The sequence below is a fragment of the Microtus ochrogaster genome, chromosome 26 (genome assembly GCF_000317375.1).
Source record: "Microtus ochrogaster isolate Prairie Vole_2 chromosome 26, MicOch1.0, whole genome shotgun sequence".
Lineage (NCBI taxonomy): Eukaryota > Metazoa > Chordata > Mammalia > Rodentia > Cricetidae > Microtus > Microtus ochrogaster.
In genome coordinates this window covers 4,617,842-4,630,748 of record NC_022025.1, presented here as the reverse complement: position 1 = coordinate 4,630,748, position 12,907 = coordinate 4,617,842, and the positions used below count along the sequence as shown (strand labels likewise).

Below are 12,907 nucleotides of genomic sequence, written 5' to 3'. Positions count from 1 at the left end.
AAGAGCTAGTTCCAGGACAGGCTCCAAAACCACAGAGAAACCCTGTCTCGAAAAACCAAAAAAAAAAAAAAAAATAAAATAAAATAAAATAAAAAATAAAAATGTATACTCCAGTAAATGAGCACTTTCTTTAGAACAGGTGATGGGAAGGAAATCATCCAGGCTCCCACTCCCTCCTTTGATCCCAGTCCCAGGATGGTACTGCACCAGGCTGCCTCTTTATGTAGACCAGACTGGTCTTACACTGGCAGCAATTCTCCTTCATCTGCCTTCGAAGTACCATACCACACTGCACCGCACCACACCACACGGGAAACTCCATCTAACCCCAGTTCTGTCAGTGAATCAACAGCTAATGGAGAAAACAAAATTGAACCTTGACGGAATTGTTGGAGAGTAAAACAGCTGTAGTGCCTCCCAGTGTTCAAACCCATCATTAGACTGCATGGCGAGCCATTCATCTGGTCCCCAGGATGGCAGCTCTAGGAAGGTTACAGAGAAGCCTGAGCGGCACCATGTACGGAGTCCCACTTCACCAGTGTAGAAAGGCCACCAGACCCAGAAGCTTTCCCCAGCATCATAAGGTCTGAACAGAAGGCCAAGACTAAGAACTGAAAGTCTAAGTCTGTCCCCAACATTATTCAACTCTACTGCCTTACTTCTGCCAAAATTTCGGCAATTTTCATTGTTATAAAAATATTAACTCTCTGAATAGAGTCAAGATTACTATGTTGGGTAGATTCAAGATGTTTTTATTTGTGTAATTTGCCTAAGGGAATTTTATTTTCATTCTGATAACTTTTTCTTGAGGAATGAAGACGAACTCCAAAATAGGGGGCATGGGCAAAGCAACTGTTATTGGCTTGTTTGTTTATTTAGTTGGTTGGTTGATGTGTTTGTTTTCAGAAGTCAGCTATGGCACACAGAGTGAAGAAAATGGTACCCTCCATTACCTAAGACAGAACATAAGAGTGTGTTCAACAACTGGGAACACACAAGAACAAAGTCCAGGACCCACAACACGCATGCTCCCAGGGGACTCTGGTTCCAGGGCAAGGTCATGTACAAACAACAAGAGTTCTGACTGAAGCTGAGGACCACTAACCCATGGAGTGGCAGGAGGAGGGGGTGGATCTCAGGGAGAGAACCTGTCTAGTGGAAACACGCCCCACTACAGCCCCAGTCTCGGGGGTTTTGGCTACTGTTGTTTGCTCTGTTTATTTTGTGATGTGTTCCAGCATGGCCTTGAATTAGTGGCGATTCTCTTGCCTCTAACTCTTGAGTGATGAGCGTACAAGCACAGACCACCACAACTGGCTTTAATCTTACCATTTTACGCCAGCCACTTAGAGGCAGACAGTCACTCAACTTCAAAGTGTCTCCATGTCGGGTGGGGACACTGACTCCCCCCACCACACACATACACTACACATAGCTGTAATGAAGATATTCAAAATGATGCTGTGAGTGATGCTGAGGTTGGTGCTGGAGGAAGCACCAGTTTGTACTAACCACCCGCTTTACCCCCTAAGTTTTCACTACAGAATGGTCTTTACATCCACGAGAACAGATGTGTCCTTGGACACAATCTGCACCTTACCATTTTGAATGTGCATGCATTACAAATCAAACTTTATTTGTGGATTCAGACACACTTAGATACCTATAGAGACTGAGGTGGTGAGAGTCTGGCATGGACTTGCTTCCTGTCCACATCCCTACATTTGCAAAAACGAAGGATCTGGCTCGGCAGGTCAGAGTTCTTGCTCTGAAAGCACAAGGCCTCGGTTCAAATATGCAGCATCCACGGAAGAAGCCTGTCATCCCAGGGTGTGGGAGCAGAGCAGGCCAACCCCGGGGGTTCACTGGCCAATTCCTCTAAGCACAGTGCTGGGACCATCTATCAGGGGATAGGTAGAGAGCAAAAAATGACCACACTCAATGTGCTTCTATGGTCTTGCACACTTGGCACTTGTGTGTGCATGCATGTGCACACATACACTTAAGAGGTAGCATTATCATCCACCTCAAAGGATGACCGTGATGATAGTAAGAATAAGTTCCTATATGTAGTACGTTTGTCACACAATCTCTATTGTCACTACACATTAGAACCACAAAATAAGGAATTACTGCCACCTGGTGGCTGCTAACTTTAACAATAAAAATAACAGTGGTGTTGGGGGCGAGTGTAGGCAACAGGCTCTTTGTGACTCATCCAAGTCTATACTCTGCCTTAAACTCTTTTTCCCCCTAGAAACAGAAGCAACTCTTATTGAAAACACCATGGTAAAAGATTAGTCAGGGCTACAGAGAATAATTAGACTCTCTAGCCCTGAGAAAAGCCTACAGGTTTCTTTTGATAGCCAAAGGTTACACAGGGCAGATTTTGAGATTTAAAGCATCACGGTGTCACAGTGGCTTGGGAGTGCTGAAGCAATCAGATCGAAGGTAAAGCTAAGCTCTTATCTATAAAATAGTGAATTTTGTCCCATGCTTTTTCAGACTCAGGCCAGCTGGCCTTGGTGAATTCCCGAAAGAACATCCCCATTGTCTCAGAATGTGGGTATAAAACCGGACTTGCTGAACATAGCGGACAATGAGGACTACAGAGAACTCAAGAACAAGGGCAATGGGTTTTTGATCCTACTGCACGTGCTGGCTTTGGGGGGGCCTGGGCGGTTTGGATGCTCAACTTACTAAACCTGGATGGAGGTGGGCGGTCCTTGGACTTCCCACAGGTCAGGGAGCCCTGATGGCTCTACGGGCTGATGGGGGAGAGGGACTTAATCGGGGGAGGGGGAGGGAAATGGGAGGCGGTGGCGGGGAGGAGGCAGAAATCCTCAATAAATAAATAAATTAAAAAAAATAGTGAATTTTGTTCTATCAGTGACTTCAGGATATGCAGTTAAGATGAGGTGCATCTGGGCAAATTTGGAAGATCTTTATAGCAAGTTCTGCCTGGAAGCTGGAAGTTTTGCACGATTCATCCCATCTTTGAGTTCTAGGCATTATCGATTCGGTAAACACTTTGCACAGGTTGTATGGAAACAGTAAAGGTGCCAGTTCAAGCAAGGCATGTCCACAAGCAGCACGTGCTAGCTGGAACCCACTTAACTCACCTTTCCAGCGGCTTCCAGTTCTTTCTTATCTCTCTTGGCATTTCCAGCCAACATTTTCATTTCCACAACTCCAGAGACAGCAACAAATGGAACAACCGATAACAGCAAAAGTGTCAATTGCCAACCGTAGATAAATGATATGATAATTCCGGTCCCAAGGTTCGCTATGTTCTGTGCAATTAAAGCCAACCTGGTTCCCGTGGCCTTTAAGAGAAGAAGAGTAAGGCAGCTGGGTGAGGTTCCAAACCATGGGTTCCTGCCTTCGGCTTCCTACTCAGAACGTGAAGGGTTTCATTATCTCAGTAAACCCACGCTTGGGCGAACAGGTTTCACTCTCATCCCTTCAGCCTGTGAATCACCTACTGTATGGATAAACTGTGATCTCTCTCTCTCTCTCTCTCTCTCTCTCTCTCTCTCTCTCTCACACACACACACACACACACACACACACACACACACACACACACCACACACACACATCTTTTCAAAGGGGAACCTAAATCTCAGTAATATAAATAAAAATTTGGTTCAGTTAGCAGACAGAAACTTATACTCTTCTAGAAACCATAGTACACGAGACCATTTACCATAAAACATACTGTGTTTGAATTAGTCATTTGCACAATTCAGAAAGCCAGGACCACTGTCATGGGCAATGCTGGCATCTCCCTGGTTCACCCTTTCCCTTCTCTCTTACTGTGGAATGGAGGGAAGTTCACAGAGCAGGGAAGCTGGCCAGAGAACCATTTTCTTTTGAGACAGAAATTGCCTCAGGCTTGAGCGTGACTTATGAGCTGTTAACTAGAGTTCTGGAAGGGGTTTTCGTTTGAAGGATGAGGCACAGATGTATGTCCTTTCCTTAGATGGGAAACACAGAAGCTTCTAATTCTAATTGCTATTGGTTGCCAACCAAGAGATCAGCCTCATGAAGTCAATGCCAAGGAGGCGACTCACCAAACAGACAGAAGGAACCTGGGGTCTCTGACGCCAGCAGATCATGCCACCCTGAAGTCTAAACTTTCCCCTTGCTGTTCAGGATAGTTTCAACGGGATGCTCTACTATTTCCAACTGAAAGTATCTTTTGAAAAATGTTTTTAGGGCCTTGTACACTGCGGGCAATCTGTCCACCAGTGAGCTATCCCACACCCCCACACCCCCGGCTGGAAGCATCTCCAGAGATGGAACAAACAGGTTCGTTTTATCAAGGAAAGGCCGGCAGAGCGCAGCCTACGTACTCCTTGGACTTGCGCAGCATCCGTGGCGAGTCTCGTGGAAAGGGCTCCGGTGCTGTTTCTGTAATCGTCAAACCAGCTCATGTCCTGTGGAATTAAACACGCCTTTAAATTAGTCCACACCTAAAACCAGCAGAAAAAAAATCTCTCCGTGCTCCAGTGAGAAGAAACAGCCACTCTGAATGTGGCTACTTAAATTCAGAGGAGACCTTCTGTGCAGAGTGGCCAACCAGGGGCAATCTTGAGCACCACACTGCACACGCACTAGGCCACAGGTCCTGACTGCCTCCCATGATAGGAAGGGATCTCTAGTCAGAGATAAGGAACAGATTCATCTGCCAGCTCCGCCCCAAAGCTGGACTCCTGCGGCTGTTCCAGCTGCTAAGTTGTCACAACTTGAGCTATGGACACCTCTGCCCTGTAGAGTAACTTCTTTCCAACTGAATAGATACTTTCAGCTCTATCTATTGTATACATTGTAAACAGGGAAATTAAATGCTATACTTCTGCTTTATTTTGTCTAAACAAGGACTTTAAAAGTGTATCTTATATTTGACACAATTTATAAATATTTATTGGCAGTATCTTTTACTGTCATATGAAGTTATTTGCCCCAAACAGCAGGAGTTTGAAAAGTTCCCAAAAGAACTCATCACTTCAGATGTGCTCAAAATATAATGCCTGTTTGTGCCTGGTGTGGAAAGAGATGCGACCAATTCACGTCGATTGGCTTCCTCTTTCTTTAAAGGAGAAACATGTGTTTTCATATTTCCCACACACCCTACCCCAGAACGAGAACTTACGTAATAAGTCACATTTTAATGAATTAACAAGTGAAATCAGTGTGGAAACAGAGCTCAAGGCAAAACAATAGCTCAACTTCTAGCATTTGGGAAAGCCTCAGTAGAAGGCCAACTGTACCACATGAACATGGGTGCTACCAACTACTTTCTCCTTTGTACAAAGACACCTTACAGTCTCCAAAGACTGGCCAGTGTCTGTGCAAAATCCAGGAAACAGATACAGGTACTGGAAATAGAGTATCCGCACGGAGACAGACAGCTGTCTGTCTTGAAAAGCCTGCTCCCATGAAGCTCCTGAGATGTCACTGGCTAGTTCAAGACTAGGTCACTAGGACCCTAGTCATTCCTGGCATGGAAGTCTCAGAAGGGGTATATGCCCATTGGAATGCCAAACGAAGCAGGCAGAGTCTTAAACCTAACACTGGGTACCATGTCCCATGCCCTCACCTGCCGCAGCATCGCTTTGAAGGCCATGGACCGCAGTCTTGTGGTGAGAATCTCGCCAGCTTTCCCAAATGTGAAGCCCTGGGGGAGAGAAAAAGGCTCGGGTTCCTTTCGATCTCACAATTGCATGCATTCACGCTGATTTTACAGTATCTCTATGTTGATGCAAATAATGAAGGCCAACTTAAAACACAGGCACTGCAGAGTCAGTGGCGTGTGCTGGAACGGTAACACTGAAAACCTGTACGTGTCCCATTTCGGCTTCTCTCTCATTTCGAGGGCAGCATTCCAGTAACCAAGATACCGCATTTTTTTTGTGTGTGTGTGTGATTACTTTTTTTTAAAAAATATATTTATTTATTAAGGATTTCCGCCTCCTCCCCGCCACCGCCTCCCATTTCCTTCCCCCTCCCCCGATCAAGTCCCTCTCTCTCATCAGCTTGAAGAGCAATCAGGGTTCCCTGACCTGTGGGAAGTCCAAGGACCACCCACCTCCATCCAGGTTTAGTAAGTTGAGCATCCAAACTGCCTAGGCTCCCCCAAAGCCAGTATGTGCAGTAGGATCAAAAACCGATTGCCATTGTTAACACTATCCTGAGTGAGGTAAGCCAGACCCAAAAAGAGGAACATGGGATGTACTCACTCATATTTGGTTTCTAGCCATAAATAAAGGACAGTGAGATTATAATTCGCGATCCTAGAGAAGCTAAATTAGAAGGTGAATCCAAAGACAAACATATAGGCATCCTCCTGAATATTAACCTTCATCAGGCGATGAAAGGAGACAGAGACCCACATTGGAGCACTGGACAGAAATCTCAAGGTCCAAATCCGGAGCAGAAGGAGGGGGAGCATGAGCAAGGAACTCAGGACCGCAAGGGGTGCACCCACACTCTGAGACAATGGGGATGTTCTATCGGGAATTCACCAAGACCAGCTAGCCTGGGTCTGAAAAAGCATGGGATAAAACCGGACTTACATAGCGGACAATGAGGACTACTGAGAACTCAAGATACCGCATTGAACTAGAATGTTTGTTGTGTTCCTAACACTTCGAACATAATGAAACCGAAAAAAACCAAATTCTGCACAGAGACACACTTTGGCTGCTGTGCTGTAGAAAGAGGAGATTCCCCTCCACTGGCACAGCCCCACCTGCTCCCGGAATAGCCAACAATTAGGTTTCACTTCCTCTCCAAGTCTCCCTGCCAGACAGTTTCCCTCTCCCTAACAATTGTGTCCAAGCTGGAGAGGAGCCCAGATGTCCAGAGCTGGCCTTGCTTCTGGAACACGTAGCGTGGTTGGGCTCCAGCAATGCTGTGAGTGCCGGGCAGGCTGTGGAGAAGGCTTGTGAAGGCACACTGCTGAACTCTTGACTAAGCCAGGAGGGTGAGTGGGGCGCAACTGCCTCACAGGTTCCTTGTGTAGGACAGGCCTGTCCTCACCTGTCTTTGCTGGAGGATTGCTGCATGCTGCCCCATTGCTCCTCTAACTTCCAGAATTCTGCTCCCCAGAGAGCCTGGCACCTCTGAGGCACTCCTGACAAGGCAATGATTTCCAGATAAAAAAATCTCATCTTGCCATTACCATAATGAAAAGGGAGAAGCTTGCTGGGCATGGCTAGTTACATTCTGCTCACACCCTAGATTGTCTTTGAGAACCCCATCATTCCCACTGGATTGACCATGACTTGGGGAAAGCTTAATTCGGTAGAAAAGAAAAACAGGTACCAATTTCTTGTTCTTGTCTACTTGTCTGAGTCAGGACTTCACTGTGTAGTTCAGGCCAGCCTCTAACTTGTGATTCTTCTGCCTCAATTTCCCGTGTACTGGGATTATAGATATGTACCACCTGCCTGGTTTTGACGAGCTTTCCTGGCCTGGTCTATAATATATGGATATAAATGTATGTCCTTTCTAATAGTTCACCAATTAGGCAGGAAAAGAAATTCAAAGTTACTTGATATTGGGAAAAGTAATAACAAAAAAAGAGAGGATTTTATTCTATTGGCTTTCAGTTTCCAGTGGATGAGCCTGGGACTTCTTCTGCCATAATGACTATTTGCCAAGGACACACTTGTTTGCACACTTGGGGTTTCCCGGTGAAGGGGTGTGCCCTCTCACGAGCCTTGCCTCCCACTCACTTCAGTGTGAGTATCTGTTGTTTGGTTAGGTGTGTATCAGCGTCTCCAGTCCCAGACAGGCAGAGCAATCGTCACTGCTTACCTGAAGGAAGAAGGTAAAGAACGAAAGGACTCCCAGGCCCAAGAAGATCAGTGAGAACATGTTACACTTCTGCTGCTTCACGGCATCGTCCCCGGGGCCGAAGATCTAGAGAGAGCATTAGAACACGCGGGAATGGCCGGACCCAGCCTGCTCACTCCTGCCCTAGACAATCTGGGAAAGCAGTCTTTCAATATGTGATGTTTCTAAATTGCAGGAAAGTACAACTAGCTTAGGATTGAGCATTTTAACCATTATTAAGTGTACAGTTTAGTGGCCTGACATACATACATATTATCATATGGCTTTTCGTCCCCTCCATTGCCAGCATGATTTCATGATCCCAATAAACAACTCTTTGTTCCCCCTCCTTGTAGGCCCTGGCGTCATCTGTGACTTGGGGGATTATGGGTCATACATAGGTTGAGAACAGCAGGGAGCTGTGAGATGCCTCTCCCCTTCCTCTGTCCCCTAGCGCCAGCCCTCAGCCTTCCCCTTCAGGAGCTTACCCTGACCAACCTTCTCCTCTCCCTGTTCCCATGCTCTGCTCTTAAAATACTTATTAATACCGGACACATTCTAAGGCTGTATCTTTGTGTGTGTGTTGTGTGTGAGAGATGCCAAAGGAAGATTCGTTTCATGAACTATCTTTCTAGTGTCTGGACCTTAAAAAATGTGCCTGCAAGTCATGAGTCTCTTGAGGTACAAGAAAGCCACAGACTGTCTTATACTGAAATTTAAAGACTCAGAGGGTCCTTTCTAATTTTTTTTTGTTGTTTATGGTCTTAACATAGATCAATACCTGACATCATGAGACTAATACGTTTCAGCATGTTGGAGGACAACTTGTTTCTATTCAACAAGTCTCCCCAATAATCATAGAGGGTGGTTAAGGTGTTTACACAACACAAAGACAGACACTTGGGATCGCTGCGTACTCATGTCTCTTTCTGGGTTTAATGATTGGGTTTGAAGCTGCACAGTTGGCAGACACTCTGAAATGCCTCCATATGGTTAGCTATGTGCTCTCCATCCCCAGGCACTCTGTGAGACTGCTCATTCCACACATGAAGAAACAGCTGTGCAATGGGAAGTGTAGTTCCTGGGGTCACCCACATGCTCAACATGGAGGCCAGCCCGTGCCTAGAACCTGGGCTTGCAGGAGAGTAGTATGTGAACTCACCTTCCCGTCCATTCCTACCCCTCAAGGCCTGTGGCCCTGTGAGCCAACTGTCATCCCTTCTAGATAAACACATACAAGCTACCACCTGACCTAGGTTTCACCCAAGTGGTGACAGTTAACCAGAGTGATTTCTTCGTTGTCTTTATACTTTGTAAGTTCCTAACGTTGTGACAGGATACTTCAAAGGCTACTCATTTTCTCTTATAATAAGATTGGCTTTAAAAGGAAATTAAGGGCTCTACTTAGGTTAATCTGAAGGGACTTAGCCCCAGACCTGGCGAGGTGGAGCTGAGCAGTCTGATGACCTGTCTCTGCTCAGGTTGCCATGGATTCTTCACACTTACAGCTATCATCTCTGACAGGATGATGGAGATGGCCGGCTGGAGGGCCCCGTTGACAATGGCACAGACTGTTCCCACCACAAAGTAGGGCCACTCCGTCTTATTTAGCTTCAAGACTTGCAGAAAAGACACTGGTGGCACATTTGCATCCTAGAACATATAGATGTCAGAACAAACTGGTGATACCGCCCCTTGGTGCTGCAGACACAAGCTGGTGACCACACAGTCGTTCGGTGCCACAGACACAAGCTGGTGACCACACAACCATTCGGTGCCCACAAACATGAGCTGGTGACCATGCAGTCATCTGGTGTTGTAGACAAAGAGGAGGCATGACTATTACCCTCAACTGTTATGCAGACTCAATACAAAAATATGTCCTGTCTTTGACAGTACCTACAATGACACAGGGCTGAGCATGAACCTTACACACAGGTGAAAATTTCTACGCTGTGGCCACTGTCTCTGATCTGCAGCTTGTGAGGTAGCAGGATCAAAGTTTCAGCTCGGAGTCTGTGTGATAGTCACGGTTAGGCCACCTGAGCTGAGCTATAGTTTCCCATCAGCGTATAACGCAATGGCCTTGCCTTTCTAACAGCGATGCTATCAGATCAAATGAGGCAATAGACAGAAACAGATGGATCCAGATCCTCTCAAATGAAGAACAGCATCATTATCAATAATGATATTTCTCTGCCCAGGACTGCCAGATTAATCACAACCCCTTTCTTATCACAAAGGCTGATCCCAATGATGTGGGATTTCACTGGTTAATAAAGGAACTGCTTTGGGCCTATAGCAGAGCTACAGGGAAACAGAGCTAGGTGGGGAAAACTAAACTGAATGCTGGGAGAAAGAAGGCAGAGTTAGGAAGAAGCCATGGAGTCGCTGCCAGAGACAAATGTGATTTTGCTGATAGGCCACGACTTCGTGGTGATGCACAGATTAATGGAGATGGGTTAAATTAAGATGTAAGAGTTAGCCAAGAAGAAGCTAGAGCTAATGGGCCAAGCAGTGATTTAAAAAATACAGTTTCTGTGTGATTACTTCAGGGCTGAGCAGCCGGGAACCGACAAGTGGCCTCCCACTACATCCCAGGACTCATTTGGGACTAGTTTTATTATCTCGGAACTACAAAGGTGAAGATTAAACATCTCAGCACAACAACTATATTTTATCTTTTTTTCCCTAGGAAATCCATTTTTCATTCCCATTTGTTTGATTCACTGTCAAATATATTTAAAAATTGGATTTCCTTTTCTTTAAACAAGCATGCAGCCCACAGTAAGAAACACATATTCTTTAAGGCTAGGATTTCAACAGCAAAACCCCAAGACAAAGGCTTTACCCAGAGCGGAAAACAACTTACGAGTTCACTGGCGTCTGCCTCTAGCCTGTGCTGATGTGCTCTTGAACTTTTAAGACTTTTCTTTGTGGAGTTCCTGAATAAGTGAGCATTCAAGCCATTGGGGGCCATGCCGCTTCCAGCCTTTTCTTCACTTAGTTCAACTTCAAATTCTGCTGACAGGCTGTGGCTTCCTGAAGTCTGAATGACAGATAAGTCATTAAAATGTGTGTACGTGTGTGTGTGTGTGTGTCCAGATGAATAGAATCTCCAAGTTTAGAATAACAAAGCAACTCTAAATGTTATATGTATCAAGATATCTACAGAGTTAAATTAAAACCAGGTTGAGGTTTGAGAACAAAGAAACAGCACTAAATTGAGCATCAAGTGAGCTCTCAAGGTCACCATGGTTCCTCCTCCATCTCTGCTAAAGGACCAAGAAGTAACTGGTAGTGAAACACAATTAATAAAAACTCAGGGTTAGAAACTGGGGTTCAACCTGAAGATCTGAAAAGCCAAAGAGCCAGCCACTAACTCTAACTGGACCTCAGTGTGAAATGGCGATTCTTCCTCCTAGAATCTCAGGAGCCTGCATCTGAGAGCGGACTCACCCCATCTTATATTCCTTTCTAGGGCTTGGATCAAAAGCATGCACCACTGGGACTAAAGGCATGCACCACCCGATTTCTATGGCTACTGGATTAAAGGTGTGTGTTACCATAACTGGTCTGTAAGGGTGACCAGTGGGACTGTTTGACTCTCAGATCTTCAGGCAGGATTTATTTATTAAAATTCATTTGAAATGCCACTACATGGGAGGGTAAAACAAAACTCAGAAGTAGGCATGGCGAGGGGACCAAGGGAGAAACACACAGGACCTAAATTCCCCAGAACTGTTAGGAGCAGCAGAGGTGATTCAATGTAGCCCGATTCACTTCACATGGGATAACAAGGCCTAACTGGCTAAATTTGGCAGTACTACTACTGCCAACTAGCTCTGTATTATTTTAATTTATTCATATTGGACCACCATTCAGTTTGAAAATGAACGTGTTCTCTTGGGAAAGAAGGCCAAGAGAATATGGTACAGACTTTAGAGCAATCTGTTTGTCTCCCAGCAGAAGTCCTTGTAGTAGCGTGAGACCATTCTTATGGGTTAAACAGATGTGGGACAGACAAGGATGGGTAAGAGTTATTTCACTTGAGGATCCCACATGTCATCCTAAAGCCTTGTTCATAATCATGTCAACATGAAAACTAAAATGGATTTAAAATACCATGTCTCTGTTTCTTTAGCTGTAATTAAGAGCAAAAGCAGTTTAAGGGAGAGAGAGGAGCTTTGATTGGCTGGCAATTCCAGGCTAGGGTCCATCCCAGTCACAGCTTGAGGGAGCAGCTGCAGTGGATCCAGCATCAGGAAACAGAGAGCAATAAGGCAATGGCACTTTGTGAGTCCGCAATTGTCTGCTCAGGGAATGGTGCCACCCACCGTCAAGGTGGGTCTTCCCACATCATTCGTGAAACCAAGATGGCATGCCTCAGAGGCCCATCTTCCTGGGGGTCTAGATTCTGTCCAAGTGACAACCTTACCCATTATAATTACATCTATTTCAAAATAGAAATTGATAAAGAGGCTTTATATAAAACTGAATTATATTTTTTTTTTATGACATTTCATTCTTTGAGGAATTTGAAATTTTGAAACTGTCCTGTGTCCGGGTCTTTAAAAACACAGTAACAGCTCAATAAGATGTGATCCAAATAGTGAATCCATCCTGTAAAAGTGGCCAGTAGCTTTCCAGGGTACTCAGATATTCGTGTAATTTGTTTACTTTTTAGGATATATATGTAATATGTGTAACATATTAGCATATGTGTTTTACTTGACATGTACTGCACACATTGAGTGAACTCAGTGTGCTATTTTGTGTGGGGTGCAAATGTCTGTGTGTCAGTGTGTGTGTACGTGCGTGTATGTGTGTGTGTATGTGTGTGTGTGTGTATGTGTGTGTATGTGCGTGTATGTGTGTGTACATGCGTGTATGTGTGTATGTATGTGTGTGTACGTGCGTGTATGTGTGTGTATGTGTGTGTACGTGTGTGTGTGTGTACGTGCATGTGTGTGTGTGTGTACGTGCGTGTATGTGTGTGTGTGTACGTGCGTGTGTGTGTGTACGTGCATGTATGTGTATGTGTGTGTGTGTACGTGCGTGT

At 45.2% G+C, this 12,907-nt stretch overlaps 1 protein-coding gene across 1 annotated transcript in view; it reads right to left on the bottom strand.

The window, feature by feature from the left end:
• Window positions 1-12,907, bottom strand: part of Abcb4 (ATP binding cassette subfamily B member 4) — a 56,272-nt gene that overhangs the window by 15,511 nt on the left and 27,854 nt on the right. The window contains exons 16-21 of the mRNA XM_005358315.3: window positions 10,718-10,894; window positions 9,352-9,498; window positions 7,828-7,932; window positions 5,606-5,683; window positions 4,359-4,442; window positions 3,123-3,326 (exon numbers count right to left, since the gene is read on the bottom strand). Coding sequence (XP_005358372.1) covers window positions 3,123-3,326; window positions 4,359-4,442; window positions 5,606-5,683; window positions 7,828-7,932; window positions 9,352-9,498; window positions 10,718-10,894 — 795 coding nt within the window. The remainder of the gene's footprint in view (window positions 1-3,122; window positions 3,327-4,358; window positions 4,443-5,605; window positions 5,684-7,827; window positions 7,933-9,351; window positions 9,499-10,717; window positions 10,895-12,907) is intronic.